The sequence below is a fragment of the Trematomus bernacchii genome, unplaced genomic scaffold (genome assembly GCF_902827165.1).
Source record: "Trematomus bernacchii unplaced genomic scaffold, fTreBer1.1, whole genome shotgun sequence".
In the NCBI taxonomy this organism is placed as follows: Eukaryota; Metazoa; Chordata; class Actinopteri; order Perciformes; family Nototheniidae; genus Trematomus; species Trematomus bernacchii.
In genome coordinates this window covers 868,183-886,316 of record NW_022987616.1, presented here as the reverse complement: position 1 = coordinate 886,316, position 18,134 = coordinate 868,183, and the positions used below count along the sequence as shown (strand labels likewise).

The following is an 18,134-nucleotide window of genomic DNA, read 5'->3' as shown; positions in this document are numbered from 1 at the left end:
TTTGGAATTCGGTTTCAAAACAGAAAGAAAATCCCTAAAGCATTACATAACAGAGTAAAAACAATGTCTTAGTGGGAACAGCTCTGATCAGACAACTTTGATAAAGCCTCCAACTGTCAGAGTGCCTCCCTGTCTTTGTTGTCTAAATGAGACACCTTGTTTGGCAAGTTTGAAAGGAAACCAAAGTGGCGAGCTGCCCAGTTAAATCATAGTGCCAACATGTGAAAAGGAGAGGAGTTTGTGCAACTTCAAGCCGGATGGAGAGCAGTGTGAACACACTCCTTTCCTTTCATATTCTCACACAAAGGATTTCTCACCAAACAAACACAGATTGGCTTTTGGGAACTGATTTGCTGACTGTTATTTTTCTCACATTATTTTCTCCATCTCTCACGTTAGTTAGAAGCAAACTGCTGTTTTACTCTGCAGCTAGGCCTTTGCACAATTAATGGCTGTAAAAATAAAACACAGAAGAATAAATTCATTCATAGGTGATTTAACCAAGTCTACTCTCCTGACTAGTTTGTTTATAAAGCCCTCACAGTCTGCAGACCCTGAGGCGAGCTGCGGGCAATAGAGCAGTTGAGCAAGGAGAGAGACAGCCCTGTCTCCCGTTCTCTTTGGTCTCTCCAAATGACTTGGAGACACATACAGTGGATGGGTAAGGTTGGAGAACTCACAGTTTTTTTCTTTTCTCCAGGGTCATGTGTTCTTCAGCGTGCGTGCGTTAGATACATCTGGGCTGATGTTTGATAAAGAGCAGGTCTGAGGTTTTGTTGTGTGCACTGTAAAAGAAAGCAACACACATTCCAGGGCAGTACAGTATCGTTGTGGTGTCCTGTGTCTGCAGAGAGGACCTTGCACTTATCCAGGACTTCTCTTGTAATTTCCCCTGAAACATACATAGGAAGCCAGTCATGCCAGATGTACTCACTATGTCTTTTTAAACTGCTGTCCAGTGGGCATGCCCAGTCAAATACTCACATTATCTTTTTCCACTATTAAGTATCATCTGTTTGTAGCACAATTCCAGTGCATTTTCTGTTCCTTCCTGCTCACTCTTACTACTTTGCAACAAAAAGTATAAAACCAGTGATATTACAATTTTTTTTAAATGATTACATGGTGGACCCTTTTTCCTCCTCTGTGAGTCCTGTGAAAATGGCAGCTCACCAGAGGGGCTCCAGTCGGGCCTGGGTCCTGAGTGGGAACAGTGTAGCCCAGTGACCTCCCCACTATTAATTAGCCATCTCCGCTGAACCCCTGCCCCAACTTTCTGACCCCTGACAAACCAGAGCAGGTTTTCCTCTCTTAACATTCCTCCTAAGGCCTGCACTGCTTTTCAAGCATCATTTAGTACTGGTCACCGCCTCCATTCACCTTTAAGTGGGCTTTGGCAGTTAGCCTTCAGCATTGCACTGATTTGTAGTGCTTATTGTTGCTAACACAACATGTTGTTGGTCTTGGGATTAAAAGTGAATACCCAACCTTTCTTAACCTTTCGGAACCATTCATATGTAATAATGCGGAATCCCACATTTTTGCTATTAAACTCCTAGTTGGAGCAACATCAGAATTCCAGCTATATCTAAAATAGTTATCTTTGTTTTAGAGAAGTTTTACCGCAATATATTTTAGCCACAAGCTGCGCGTTCACTCATGAACAGGGCCTGAAGCAGCGAAATACATAACAGATGTTATGTGATTCTTAGGGCAGGTATCTCACACACACACACGCACGCACGCACGCACGCACGCACACACACACACACACACACACACACACACACACACACACACACACACACACACACACCACACACACACACACACACACACACACACACACACACACACACACACACACACACACACACACACACACACACACCTATTCCACAGCATGGCAAATTTGTTGTAAATGAGCAATCATAAAATAATGCTATTTAACATCTCATTATTAACTTCACATCTTTGTAAGAAATTAACGGCCTTGATAATCACTATGAACCTTAGTGTGTGTATGTGTGTGTGAGTTCGGTTAGTGTGTGTGTGAGTAATTTATATTGAGTACACGACAGTTAATCATCTACCAGCTTTTCTGCCCAGAAGCTTTTCTCATTTGTTCCTTGTGTGCCTATTAGCATTCAGACAGACTCCCCTCTCACCTTCACACACACACACACACACACACACACACACACACACACACACACACACACACACACACACACACACACACACACACACACACACACACACACACACACACACACACACACACACACACACACACACACACACACACACACACACACACACACACACACACACACTCACACTCACACAACATAGACACTCCGGGGCTGACAGAGAATGAGAATGATAGAAGTGAGTGCTTAACAATTCAAAACAACTTTCACAACTTAATCCCAAGCACATAACACAGCAGACAAGGACAGCATGTGAGCAGGCTGCCGGCTGGGGACAGGAAGAGAGACAAAACCAACACATGTTGATCTGCTAAGATTCGGGAATCAGCCCATTTTCAAAGGAGAAGAACAAAAAAAGCTATCATTCTCTTTTGTTTCATAACAAAGTTTCATAGCACATTGGCCTTTTCTTTACCCTCTTAGCAAGATATATTTGATTTGTTCTTGCCCTTCTTGGTTTTTCTTTCTCCCTTTCTTACTTCCTCTGCCTTCCTTACTTCCTTGACGATTGTGCAAATCACGTCTCCTCTCTTATCTTGTATGAACAGGATGCAGCAGACATTTTTAGGAGGCTGCCAACTTTCTCTATCAGCTGAAAATGTTGAACCTGTCTTGCACTGCAGGCTGTGTTTGGACGTGTGTGTGTGTGACGAGAAAGTTTGGATTATAATTTAACTGATTCAGGCTTTAGGTTGGTAGAACATATTTCCGATGCTCCAGAGAGCTTTTTGTGTCATCTTTCACATTTTGACCATTTATATTCAAAAACGTATCCCCTCAGAATTAAACATTTAAATTGTTATCTTTTTTGGGGAAACACGTCGGAAAAAGCTTAGACATATCCAACTAAATAAAAGATATTGCTTAGGAATCTCAGGAAACTTAGGAAACTTGTATTATCTTAATGTGTGTCTAACGTAAAGGTTTGAGTCTTTCCTTTTGGTGCTGAAGCTGTCTCTCTCTCTGTCCTCGCTGGTTCCTGCTGTCAGGTCATTAGTAGTCACTGAGCGGCGGTTGCTCTTCATCTCTCCTCGTCTAGATTTTTCTCTCCAAAGTTTGCACTTGTCTTTTTCGCTTCCTTCTCTTTCGGCTCCCTCTCTCCGTGCCTAATTACTGCTCAGATGTCGTTCCCTCTTGCACGTTCACCCCATCATTGCGAACAGCCCTTCAGCAAGGCTGTCTGTGCTTTGGTTGTAAACACATCACCTTTTCTTTTGACAAGTTTAGTTCCAATCCTTTTTTTATTCTCACTTTAGAACTCTAAAGGGAAGTGGATGTAAACAGGGTTTTCTAGGGACAGGTGGAAAATCAGTTTACGTCGATTACTGTCACTCGTCTGTCCTTCTCACTCGTCTATCCTCTCTCTCTTCATTCTGTCCACCCTAACATCCTCTCGACAGTATCAGGGTGGCTATCCCTCTCCGCACTGCTGGTTGTGAAAGTGTTAATTCTTGATTAGAGTTCACACCTTCCCCTTCTCCGATTTGCTCCGTGGAGTGAGAAATCACTTTCTCAATGAGAATAATTGAACACGGGCAGGGGGGTGCCAGCTCATTACCCACAAATCACAGGGAGCAGGGGCACCTTAGCTGAAGACAATAATGACTTCAGGGAATAAAACGGGGCCGCCAGCGTGGAGCCGAACCAGCGTGGGCCGCAGAGAACAAAGCGGGGCGAGGGCGATGCACATTTTGAACACTGTTTTTTTTAGGTGAAATCATTTTGTGCTTATCTTCGTACATTTTCCGTCTAATCCAATTAGTTTCTTCAGAGGGGACATGTCTTGGCTTTGGAGGGAAGCGCTCTATATATTTTGTTGGGGAAGCATGGCAAATATTCAGGCAAGATGACGTTGATACTCTTTTGGTCGGTAAATGGTCCTTCAAAAAGAGAAGGGAAAAACAAAGATATAGAGACCAATGAAAGTATATTGTGAAACAGCTACGGATACAAAGCTCTTTTTATGCCCGGCACTAAGGCTCTAGATGGACTTTGATGATTGACAGTGCCAGATTTCCCACAGTGCAAAGTCATTCACTCCTATTTATTTGATTTCTTTCTAGTTTCTCACCCTCTCTTTTTTTAATATGCCACACAATTCCACTCTCTGCAGAGTGCCAAATGAGTCTACTCTGACACAATAGGGTCCATTGTCACAATAGGCTTTTCTCACTGTTTTATAGGTCCCATTAGGGGGCCAATGCTTTTAAGTTGCTGAAGGAATGTAATAAGGCCCCAGCCTATAGTAAACATCCAGATCTCTGTGCCACAGAGAAACATGAGACCGGGCTGCTTTACCATCCCGCATGAAGAGAGACCCGTTTCATTTGCATGGGCTGTAAAACAAAAGCAGTCACAGTTGGATGTGAACAGACAGGAATGAGGTGGTTTCATTTCAGAGCCAAGTTGATGGAGGAATAGAAAGCCTCTAAAGAGAGAGTGTGGGCAGAAGATAAACGGTAGTGGCCAAATCAGTCCATTTCTGTTCCTCCCATACAGATGTAGTCATGGTAGCCAGCCACGCTGAGCTGCACCCCTGAGAGGTGTTATTAGGATTCATTTAGCTATTGCTCTGTTCTTGATTGTGCACCATTGATGTCTAGTTTTCATCAACAGTTGATAAAGGAAGCCTAACTTATAAAAAGACATCTGGCAAGCCTGATGGTTGTAAAGGCATTATTATTAAGAGTACACTTTGTGAGAGATGCCTGTCAAAAAAATCAATATAACTAAGTCAGATACACAGTACAGATTCATGATTGGACGATTCATTCATCTGATTAGAGTATGATGATGAACTTTAAATTTGCCATACCATATGTAATAATAGCAAAGCAAATTCAATTTGAATTGAACTGTCTTCTGACAGGAAGCTCAGATATCAGCAGCAATCGCTTTTTAAACTTTGCACTGACTTGCTATGTGGCCAGAAACTCACACTTGAAGACAGAAGTGAGAATGATATGAATTTCGTATCATCTTTTATTAAGGAAACTTGTATAGGTTAGCAAAATCTTAAATCTTGTTTATAGGAGCATCCCAACTACACATTAATTCACCACCCAGAAGACAAATGATATCACGCTCGACTGCAGTAGCCTACTCTAAAAACACACTGAAACCTTCGTCAAGCTACCATTATGTTCTCAGTGATAGATGACCTATTTCCATCTAGTTTTATTACTCATATTTCAGAGAAACAAATGAACACATTGGCTTTCTAAAAACATTGAAAAATCTAAAGTTTATGAATACTTTGGAAAATCTTCCGCCATAAAACATGCAAAATCGCGGATATAATCCTTTGAGCGTGTCAAGGTTGGATGCCCACATTGAATATTGAATGGCTCAGTATGGTGTCATTCTGGCAAGGAGCATCTCTGGAAAACTGTGCTTCTCCCTGCAGAGCGGTTTTCCACCGGAATTCTCTCCTCTTTACGGTCTCGGACACAAAGGCCACGGGAGTTGTTGTGTAGAATCGCACCCCTGCTGAGCTCCATCACAACATACTCTGGATTCCCTCATGTAATCATCATTTCCACCAGAACCATGCTGACAGCCTTTTCCATTTTAGAAAACAGTGGAGCACAGAAACAATTGCTTTGCTTGTTGGGGTACGTGTGTGTCTGTTGGATTTGAATATGAGACTCCTGCTGATGTTGTTATACAGTATGATAGCTTGATATGTAAGTGTGCCTATGGGTACCCTGTGTGTGCTCGGTTAGTGTATTTTACACACATTGTTTACATGCTGCAAATTGCCTATCCAAGCTTCGATCTGTCTTCTTTGTTGTGACGCTGATGATTTTCCTGTGCTCTTATCTCATCAGTGATTGCAATCACTTGTCGTATTTAGCAAGTGACTTGTCTTCAACTCTAACTAGCACACTCCTTTGATCAATCAATATCTTTTTCATAATGGGCTCATTGCACTCACAGCCATAATGTGCAAACAAAAAAACATATTTGTTTTTATAATTGAATATTTACATGGTTGTTCAACTCTGATTGTGGTCCTACATCCTTCTTCTTTCCTCAAACCCCTACACCCACACCCACACCCTGCCCCCCCTTCCTTGGTCCACTAGATTACTGTGGCTGTGCCGGAGTCTTTTGGGACCTCTCTTCATTACCGGCCCTCCACAGGCCCCTCATCTCCACACGGCCCTCTTCATTTAGCCCTGGCTAAAAGCGAGGACTCGCCCAAATGGCTTTCTTTCTCCCCCTTATCCAAGAAATTCACCTTCCAATTAAAATGAAATGGAAAGCACCCCCGTCTAGCTCCACACTGCTCCCATGACGCCTCAGATGAGCCCCCGCTCACCCCTGGCCCACCTGCTCAAACAAGGCAGCAAACAACGGCTGATCTGTGGAAAAGACCGTTAACCCCTCTGTAATAACTCACTGCAATGTGTACCAAAGCTTTTCTTTACACTTAATTATTCATAGTTCAACATCATTCACCCTCATTCCCTCTTTTTCATTTCCTCCTTCTTCATGTTCGGTGTATTTAGAGTTTGAGGTCACAGCGTGTTAAAACAGCCTATAGTAAATGGATGAGATTCTTGTGGGAATAGCTGCGCTGCATATTTTCTTTTTCCAATGCTGACATTATTACTTGCTGATACAACATTTGCATCACAGTAACTGTTGTATTAGATAGTTCGGATGACAATTTGGCAGCTCAGGGGTAGTAGCTTATTGGCAGCCACCGTGCTGCTCAATAAGTCAGCGTGATTCTGACTCACGTAATTGTAGATGAGGCTACTGAAAATCATAATAATAATAAAAAAGAAAAAGCATTTAATTGCAATCCAGATCTGAACCATGGGTGCTCTCATTGAAATTCAAACACCCGCTATTATTTCAACGGGGGTAACATTCGCTCACTGACCTTCACAGTTTGAAAGATGGATTTAACGTTCTGAGCAGTGGAAAGCAGACTGTCCTCCCACTTAATAAGCTCAAAATGATGATTAATCTGTGAAAAGCACCACAGAGCTCTTTTTAATGCATGGGTAAAGACCTGGGATTCAGCTGGGACCGTCCGCTCAGCTGGGCTGCGCACTCAACCTCCCGGATTATCTGTTCACAATCACCTCTCTTCACCTAAACCAGGTGTCTGGAAAGTCATAATATCCCCTTTGAACCATTTTTTTTATGCACCAGAAACTCTCAAACTGCTTTAAACACCCCCTTTGAAGTGCTATTTTAAAGCAAAATGCTTGGCATATTCAAAATCTTTGAAACACTTCTACTTTATTCAAATAACATTATTCACTGAGCTTGTAAGAGTAAGAAGTGCTCTGGACAAAAGCCGGTGCCGATAACTCACTTCGCAGTAATCCCTACCCGTTTGAACCTCTCTGGTACAGGAGGGGTCTGCTCCGGTTTGCGGTTGTTATTGATGAGGTATGGAAAAAGTCTCGGGTCTCTCCGTCCGCTTTGGGCCTTTGTTATTGACCTGGTGATTGATTTAAGCCCTCATAATTAGCAGGCCTAATTTAATTAAAGTGCAATTTAACGATACAGTGGGCAAAGGCAAAGGCAGCTGTGTCATTGATAGATCAGTGCAGGCCTGATATGAAACAGGCATGGCATATGATGTATTCCCACAAAGCAGGTCTCACAGAGACAAAGGAAAAGGAGAGATTGTAGTTAAGAGACAAATAGGGAGAATGACCGGAGTAAAGAGAGAGGCATGCATTTGTTTTTCTAAATATCAGCCCACAAACAGCACTGTCCGACTTTCACTCCCACCCCTGCACATCTCGCCGCTCTCTGTCCTGATGTGGACAAATGCAGCCTCACATCTCTGATCTAATTTGCTTAACAGCATTAGGAACCTGTCTGTCCCTGTAATTTGCTTCAAGTAAATCCACGTCTGAGCCTGAACTTTTATGAGCCAGAAGCCATGTATTTCCAAAACAAAGAGAGACAGATTTAAAGGCTGTGTTGCTGATTAAAACTAGCTGTTTGGATAAGGCAGGTCTATAAAACGTGGTCAATTGGGGATGATATCATCGGCTGGGAAATAAATAATTAAGAATAGAGATTTAATGATAAGAAAAAACCTGAAGCGTTGTGTCCCCATGAGGATCGGTCATCATTCAGTTTAAACAATATTATGATTGATATTGATTAGGATTCTTAGAACATTTTAGACAGTTCTAGTTTATTTGATGTCACATAATTTAGGTGAGAAAAAGTAATCCCTTTTTAAACACATTTTTATTCCAGACTTTGTCATCCACAAGATAAATGTTTCCTGAACAATAAAATGCAAGCAGTAGCCGATCGGGAGGTCCAATGGCCATACAAATGCTATCAAGATTGGTGAATTCATAAATGACGCTTCTAAAAATTCTTTGTCCAGGTAAAAAAAGATTTACAGGACTGTATTTCCAAACTTATTTGAAATGAATAAACTTGTGTCATAATTATTTGGTTCCAATTCAGAACAGGTTCGTTATACTCAACCTCACAGCCCACATTCCTAACCTAGCACAACAACACACATTTGACTCTCACTCTCGTCCTTATCAAAAGGAATAGTACATCTAATCTGGAATGCAAGTGCTCTCCTTTGAACAAGGCTGGAGCCCATGGGTGCAGGGTGTGAAATATGAAAGACAACACATGTCCTCATCAGAGGACAGCCGCCGCCTCGGCAACTCCCCTTGGCACACAAACATAGGACTGTAGTATCATAACCTCCCTCTCTCTTTCTCTCTCACTCACCCATTCATAGGATGTAATAGCAGGCACCGGGGTCACACTGCTTTGATTTCCATCCAGATTTTCAATTTTCACTCCAACAGGGAGCTAATAGTTCGCCAAACAAAAAGCAGCATTCTCTGAAACAGAGGCCTAAACAGTAAGCGCTCCACCCTACAACTCAATTCACATCAACACGATAAATCCTTATTTCTGCGTATTGAAATCACCATTAGCTTACATCATCATGAGATCATAACCATATAAAGAAGATAAGACAGTTTGCTGAAACTGGATTTTGCCTCTGCTGACAACCATTAAGTGCCATTTAGGGAACTTGTGGGTAGGATGAAGGAGGTCATTATGACCCTTCATCATGCACTAATCAGTTTAACTCTTCACTTAGCCTTTTATAATGCTCCCTTATCCCCAACATGAATGTAAATAAGTGTCTCATAATTTGTATCATTGTGACATATTGGTTGTTTTAATGGCGTTGGAGTCTGATGGGCTGGTGGGGAAGGAAGGGTTAAAGATGGGGGAGAGGGTGGGGCTGGGTCGTTGGGTGCAACAGTCATGTCCAATCTATTCACAGAGGCCGTTTTGGTGCATCATTTGGCCCTGGTGGCGCTTTCCTTTGAGGGGATGGATATGAAGGATAAAAGCCCTTCTGTAACACGAAGAATAATCCGTGGTCAATTCTGTCACAGCCATGAACAGGTCATCCTACACACTGCACATGCCATCCATCAGCAGCTGGTGGAGGCAGCTGCTCTAATTTAAGTACACTAGTTGGGATCATCTGTGGTTCAAATGTAGGTGAAAAATCATTGTGCCAAATGCATTTAAAGTTATTTGAACAGCTGATTGAAAACAGCGAGATTCTGGCTCTGGTTAAGTTGGAAAAGTATTGATAATTGCTTTGTGAGGTCAACTGAACTATAATAGCACAATTAGGAGTTATTACCGGCAGCTTGTTTCTGTATGTCAGTGCCATTGTGCTATGCAGCAGTCCTGTGAAGTCCTTTCAGGTATTTTCTGGTGTACAGTGTTTAGCATTGACAGGAGGTAATGAGGGTACAATTATGGCTCCTTAACCTTTTTATGAGAAAGAGAGAAAAGCCTCCGCCTCCGTTGTTTTTTTCGCCCTTCCTTCACATTTTGCTATCGTTTGTTACATTTGGCTGGTTTAATGTTTCCATAAGGGGCGTCCTGTATGTCAGCTTTCACAATTCATGTTTGAAATGTAGGCTGGCCAGGTCAGAACGGAAGGGCAGTCTTTGTAAATATTTCAACAGCCATATTACTAAATGCTTTGACTTAATTGTTTCCTTTATTGCTTTAATATAGCCAACATACCACTGTGTTCATTCTGAGATACATCTACATGTCCTCCATTTGTTCTGCTGGGCACATACGGCTTATTGTAAGGAAACGTGTGACATTGTCTGACAGGGAGGCCTGTTCCACACTTGAAGCTGTCCCACAGATGTGGACCCCAGCCCTGAAGGAGGGGTGGTGGCCACAAACACACCATCCACTGCGACCTTTGAACCTGTCCTTATTAAGCCCTTGTGGACTCAGAAGGGAGTCCCCACCACGCTTCGCCTCACGGCTACATGTTGTACTTGCCCATGGCTAATGGCATGACACACACACACACACACACACACACACACACACACACACACACACACACACACACACACACACACACACACACACACACACACACACACACACACACACACACACACACACACACACACACACACACACACACACACACACACACACACACACACACACACTTGCTTACTGTAGGTTTCCTTTAGGACAGCGGTTGATGGAGGTTGACAGCTCCTCAACACACACCCTGTGCCCAAACCCCCAAGCAGTGGGCTTTTGTGTGTGTACATGTGTATACGTGTGTGCATGTGTGTGTATATGTGTGTGTGTGTGTGTATCCTTCATGAGCAGCTGCCTTCCCAACCTCCCTCGCTCCTACTCCTCTCCTCTCTCCCTGGTCCTCTTCCCGTTCTAACCTGTCCGTCCATTTGAAGGTAACAAGACTCTGCACTTTGCAGCTCTCCCTCTCTGCCTCTCCATTTTTCTCTCCCTCTCCCTTTCCTGTATGCGTTTCAATAATCATATGCTGCAGCTGTGCTATGGCCAAACCTCCAACAATGAAGGAGAGCAAAAGCAAGGGTTAAAGGAGCTGGTAGATTTTTGGCAACAGATCAGGGCTACGGGCTCGCTCTAATGCATGGGAGGAAGGGTGAGAGAAGGGGGAGGGAGGAATGAAGCAGAGAGAGAGTGATAAAAAATGAGTGCCATGGAGAGTTGAAAAGCCTTGTTGCTTTCCCACTCCGCTGGTTACCAAGGGATCAACAGGGTGCTAAAAGCACTCAGGGGAGGAAGAAATGGAGGGTTCTTTTTGGTTTGGGGAAGGGATAGATTCAGAATGATGGAGAGACAAAGAAAGAGGGAGAATGGAAGGGCGGGACAGATGGATGTATATTTAGCCTGTGTCTCTCCTCTGACCATCCACTGTCACTCAGTGCATGGCTTTGCTTCTGACTCAAGGACAGACAGTAAGTGGGCTGGCAGTGAATATAAAGGGAGATGGCTTCTTCTTCTGCCCCTGGTCACAAGGAGACACTGACCCCTACACCACTGACTCAACTACTATAGCAAGAAGTTAGCAGCTATCTTTGAGGACCTCACTGCTTGAAATGTCAATCTTAACAAGTAATTACTCATTATATCCAGTGTGTGTCTGTGTCTGGTTAGAGCTCAGTCTTTGTCCTGAGACTATAATGAAGAGGCGCTGCCCTTGCTGGTTGGATAGCCCCGTCTTAACCCAGTGTCAAAGTGTCAATCATGCATTTCTGGTTACGGTGGAAATGTACAGGCAGTGGAAGCGTGTTGCACATTATAATATGATAATAAAAACACTTACCACAGCTGTGCCCTTACAGAACACTAGCACAAACAAAACCAGGAGCGTAAGACTGGCATGTCTTTTGTTTCAGCTAGATTATGACGATATGTTTCACTTTAGAGCTGCAAAACATTGGTACATTTTTCACAAAAGCATTACGAATCCTGTCAAAGCAGTGAAATGATTCCTCTTTCATATCTAAAGCAGTCCACAGATGTCCTTGTGAGAAAAGTCAAAGTCTGAAACAGGAGTGTGTAAGGTGGACCGCTGCGTTTTGTGTTTAGAAAATAAGATGAGAAGAATACAGCTATATGAAAAGTTTTTGAAACGAATGAAAATCTCTTTCTTTCTGGAATGGTTCCCACTTTTAAAAAGTTCAAATTTGCAGAGGCATACATTTATAAAACGCAATTCCCCCCTACATGATCTTTTCTGAGCCATTTTCTTTATTCTCTCCTCGAGCTCTCTCTGTTTTGCTCACCCTCATGAAACTTCTTCATTTTTTTATCACAAGTTTCTCTTTCCTTTACAGCTATTTTCACAGTTCCTTTTCCTTTCTGACACCAGTCACCTGGTATATACCTAAATAGAAATATCACCTCCCTTTAGTGCTCCTCTGACATCTGCTCGTACCACAGTTTGGTAATTTACGTGTCACATTCACACGTAACCTGCTTGGACTTTTTGCGTTTGGCCTTGTGCAAGTGAAGCATCCCTTCACCTTTGTGCACTGACTTGCAGATAGTCTTTCCTTTACTTTTTCTTAATTACATCAAATATAATACATTTTTAAGGGAACCACTTATCTTCACCAGCAAACTCACAGACAGAAGATTGTTGCTGAGAGCGACTGAAGTTAATTACATGTCACTTTCTGTGATGATACACTGAGTTCACTCGTCTAATGAGACACAAGATGATGAGCACCATCACCTCCTTCCTTCTGTATGAACATTTCTAAAGTCAACATTCTATTGGCTTACCTACCTCCGTTTTAGCCCATCTCTTTGTAAAGCATATACTTAAAGTATGGTACAATATTTATTCTTCTTTTCCAATTTCACATGTCTTCTCCACTTCATGCTCTCCTGTCTTTATTCATTGATTCCCACAGGTAGACGGGTCCTTTGTGCAAAGCATATATATGTTAAAAAAAAAGAAAATCAGCCAACCCACCTGGGGGGGTTTTCATAAAAGCCTTTGTGAATACTGGGCCCCACTAGGCACCTGGGACCGCAGCTGACACGTAATTAAAGGGCTGACTGATGGACTGGTTCATTCTCATACAGAGAGGAAATAGACAGGTAGAGGTCTCTTTAGCTAAGGTAGACTGCAGAGGAAAATGTCCTCCCCCCACGCTTATAAATAAATAGGTGAGAGAGTCCCTCTGTGCCACGCCTGTGTGTCACCAAAGATATCCTGGGCTCTGAAAGGGTTTGAATCCATTTCCATAAAGAAACCATCATGGCACAGGACCTATTTGGATGTGTTTGACATTTCAGCCAAAGAGAAGAGAAAAAGGGAAGGTGAAGGGTGAGGGCGGGGAAATAGCGGTGGCTAACAAAGCGTTTCAGCAGACCCTCAGAGGAGACGTTGCACTGTCTGGGGGCTGACAGGTTCACATGCACGCACGCACGCACGCACGCACGCACGCACGCACGCACGCACGCACGCACGCACGCACACACACACACACACACACACACACACACACGGAGCAGCAGTTACTAACAGGACTAGAAGAAATGCTGAACTGACCTTGTCCTTTTACATTTGAAATGTTGATGACCACTGTTCTTGTCACTTGTTGATGAACCTCCCATGTATCTAACCTTCAACACATGCATAGTTGAAATGGAACCTTAGGTTATTAAATCTGTCTCATATTCTACATGCTGCATGTCAGCACTGCATGAAAGTGCCCTGCTCAATCTGTACCATCCCCGTAAAGAGAGCTCAGATAAAGATTGTATCCCCCATTAAGGAGAGCATGAAGCCGCTCCCGTTCCAGAGCCTAGTTAAGTCCTCAGATGTCTGGCTGCCCTGTAGAAGCCACCGCCTACCGGCCCCGCTGCCTAATGGCCCTGAAGGAAGATGAGTAAATGAAATGAAGAGAGTGAGACGCACAAATGACAGTGTGCGCGACCACTTTCCTTCACTCTGGTCCCGATCGCATCACCGCAATAAAACCCCGGCAGCGGTGCCACGCCCCGGACCAGACCTGATTGATCGGGAAGGAGCAATCGATCACGGCCACTTTGTCACTACAGTCACTGAAGTTTTTGGCTCCGAAAAGAATGTTTCTGTAGCATCCTCAGTGATGACGTCTTCACTTTACTGAAAGTCTCTTTTGATTTAGAATTGAGGCCGTTACTTGTTCCTGCAGGTAATTGGATTAAAAGCCAGAGGAGAGATATAGGCAGGACCGAGGGAGATGCAAGCACAGCCAAATAATAAATGATGACATTGAGAGTGTGAGTGTTTTACTTTGCTGGAACAGGCTTTTAATGATTTACCCTTCCCTTTTTTCCCTTTTTGTTTCTTTCTTTTTAGGAGGAGGAGGAGGAGGAGGAAGAAGAGCGAAGGAGACAAGAAAGGAGGATTGAACGTATAGAGCCAGTAGGGAGGGCTGATTCTTCACTGGAACATTCACCTGGGTTTAGTCTAGAGTAAGTGATCCCAACAACCCCCCTGACCACACATACACATATATACTATACCATATGTCTTTCGTATCCACCTTTTATAGTTTTGGTTTGACTTTTCCATTTAAAATCTGCGTTTTCTGATCTGTCTGCCACCACAAAATGATTTAGTTTGCAGTGCTGTTTTTTGCAAAGATACCCTGGCAACGTTTCATGGGGAATTACTTTCTTTAGAATAGTGCCCATTTTTTTCTGTATAAATAATGGGAAGTTATTGTTAATGTACGCTTGCGGTAGCATGTAGCTCTAAGGATTCTAATGTTAACCATCGATCCGGTCACCACAACTCTGATTCATTGTATTGGGGTGGGGTGGCTGAGGAAATCTTAAAACCTGGGGTTAGAGGTAAGAAAACAAACTATACATTTTGTAATTGTTTGGGTGAAATTACCTTTTAATGTATTAGAGTAATACAGGTTGAAAATTGCCATCACATTTGACCAAATTACAATAACAATAGAGTACATAAACACCACGCCCCCTTCCATCAACATCATCACACACATCTGCATCACCGGTAGCTTGTGTTCATTTGTCTTCACGTCTTTATCTACACAAATGAACCTTCTCTTTCTCCTCCTCCGTTCCCCAACACGTTTTCAATTAATCTGTTCTCTTTTAGCACAACACTCTGATCCTAATCACTTAATTGAAGTCTCCATTTGGGTCCCTAATCGACCCTGAGGTCCACCAGCCTGACTTTGTAATGGATGACTTTGTGTAGACAACACAATGCAGCCACCACCAATAAGGCCGCACCAACCCCCATCCCATACATCCCATCAACTTCGTGTCATGTTGACTGTGTCGTCTTTTATATCCTGCTTTTCTACATTTTCTTGTCATTCCTGTTGTTTTGTATTCATGCTTGTCTCCCCCGGCCTCCCCCCTCCTCTCCCCCCCCCCCCCCGGCCTCATCCATCATCGTCCTGCAGAGGCCTGCTCAAGCCAGTCGAAGTGTCCAATGGAGGAGGGCCCCTGGGGATCCACGTAGTGCCGCTCAGTTCGCACGATATCAGGTAAAAAAGAGATTGCAACATTTGAATCAAAGCAGCTTAGTGCGCAACAATAGCTAGTTAGTTTCACCATCCAATGTGCCTCCTACTTCCTTCGGTTCGAAGGCCTGTGGATGTTGCTTTCTTGTTGCGTTTACTCATCATTTTCTCACTCTGTTCTTTCTTATTCACCTCTTTTAACATTTGACTCCAGGTGGTTTTTTTTCACTGACTGATTGTTCTCGCCATCTTTTTGTTTTTGTGAGTCCCACTTCCAAAACACTACGCCCATACCCAGCAATACTCATATCTGAAAGGCCAGAAGCCCCCAGTGGGAAGAAAAACAGATGAAAGCAGCTCTGCTCTTGACTGCATGCAGTGTTATTCTTTTACTTTATTCTAACCTATGTCCTCAGTCACAACGGTGTCTGCTCTGCCTTGAAGGTGATTAAGACTGCTTTCTTTTGCCCTTTTATTTAAACATGTGAGTAGTGTCGATGACAAGGGGACAAGAGGAGCATACATCCCAGTTTTACAATTATTCCAGAAAAAGAAAGGAAAGAGGAAGTAGCCAGATGTAATCAAACTAAAAGCTTGTGTATAACACAGATCCCCGCTGCAGGCCAAGGGACTGGCACAGCACCAAGGTGAATGTGACTACTCAGCGCTGGGAAAGAGGAGGGGGGGGGTGAGGTGAATAGACAAAGTGAGGAGATGGAATGGGATGACATTTGAGGGAGAGAAGCTGGCTGTCATTGAAGACTGCTGCGTGTCATTTCTTTGGGACACTAATCCCATTGCTGTTTATAAGCAAGTGTCAGGAAACTATATTTAGCTCTGACCTCGTGCTATTGACTCCTTTAAAAAGCTGTGGCACGATGAGATATCCTGAGTCAGAGGAACAAAATAATGATTCATGATGACTCGCACTCAGCAATATCGCTTGAATAAAGTTCAAATCCAACATTTATTAGGCACGCTATTATCCTTAAGCTCTTCCCACAAACTCAAACTGCATCTTACAAGATAGAGCGGTAATGCTGCTTTGTGAGTAGATTTCTTCTCCATCAGCTAAGGTAGGCACTAATAGCCATCAGAGCCTTCAATTAACTTCAGACATGATAAGACTTAGCGTCTGGTCAGTGGGATGATGCTAATGGCCCAGCCCAGCTCCTTCCTGTGTGCTGTGCGCTAGGACAGGAGGCATTAGCCTCAGCGGGCTGTCATTAGTGTCTAGACCAGTGCCACAGGGGTCAGACAGACAGCGAAAGCAGACAGCAAACAAGGAACTGCAGGCGCTCCAACGTCGCCTGATCGCATTCTGCTTCACTGTACTGACATCAAGTTAGATCCAAGCAGGAGGGGCAGACAGCTCCAGGAGAGAGCTTAGAGACTCTCTATCTCTCACAAACACAACCAAATGCACATACCTTACACCCATGCAGTGAAGGGTATGGACTTACCTCCAGCAGTGTGTTCCCGAAAGGATTTTTGCTATCACTTTCTTTTTCTTACACACACGCAAACTGTATTTTAAGCAGTGCTGATCTGCCTTGAATGCTGCGCACATAATTATACTGTACATCTGCACGCTCAAATACCCACGCCCATCGCAGATGCATTCTTTGCTTAATGAACTTCTCATTCCATGACCAGTTTCGATTGTAAACAAACTGCGGACATAATTGCCGTGCATAAATAGATCCTGATTGGATTATTATTTGATTAAAGGCAGGAGACGAGAGCAGGTGGCCTCCTTCAAATCATTTGTCAGCACTGCTGCCCAGCCACAAGATGGAGTAAGGCCATGCAGTGTAGTGCAATGCTGATTCTTATGTTTTAGAAACACTGACATTTAGCAGGCTAGATGTATTTCCTGATGTTTGTAACTACAAACTCCATGTGCTCATATCCAACACCGAATTAATTCACTGACTAACACCCTGTGGGAAAATACCTTTTAGATTTTTCTTTAGCTCTCCTGCAAAAAGCAGCCCAAGAGCTTGAAAACTATCCACAAAAAAAGCCATCAGTGAGATGAGGAGGAATTGAGTTGGCAGTGCATTACAGCCATCACAATAATAGTGCTTTTACTAAATCATCTTCTTCAAATCTCCAAAAGATGCTGCTTTGCCCCTAATCCTCCCTGTTGCTGCTTTGAATACTGATCAGGGATCAACCAAAACTCCTTTATCTACTGTCTCTGCTCTGCTAGCAGATCAGGAGTCATTAGAGTGTGTCCATGATGTAATCTCCGTTCGCAATACTTTGTTTTCAAGCTGCCAACATTTATGGAGATAAAGCACAATCATGTCCGCTTCCACGCGGCCCGCAATTACTCTCTGTTCAACACACTTAAGCTGACCTGGCAACGCCGGCTCGGACACCGAGAAAGAGGGAAGGGCCTCTTGTGATCTTTAATTTCAACTTAATGCTGAGCCATTTCCCCGCATTGACGAGCTGAGATGAGTCTGTGGTGAGAGCGTGGATGTCCACATTAAGCAGCCAATTAGACCAATGTTCAGAGAGTGGCCCTGTTTGGCTGAAATGCTAAAGAGCT

The 18,134-nt window shown here is 43.4% G+C and overlaps 1 protein-coding gene across 6 annotated transcripts in view; it reads left to right on the top strand.

Moving 5' to 3' along the window:
* The window catches only part of LOC117483951 (partitioning defective 3 homolog), a 284,671-nt gene that overhangs the window by 113,582 nt on the left and 152,955 nt on the right, over window positions 1–18,134 (top strand). For all 6 annotated transcript variants that reach the window (XM_034132308.1, XM_034132309.1, XM_034132305.1 and 3 more), the window contains 2 exons: window positions 14,428–14,543; window positions 15,515–15,598. In XM_034132308.1, coding sequence (XP_033988199.1) covers window positions 14,428–14,543; window positions 15,515–15,598 — 200 coding nt within the window. The remainder of the gene's footprint in view (window positions 1–14,427; window positions 14,544–15,514; window positions 15,599–18,134) is intronic.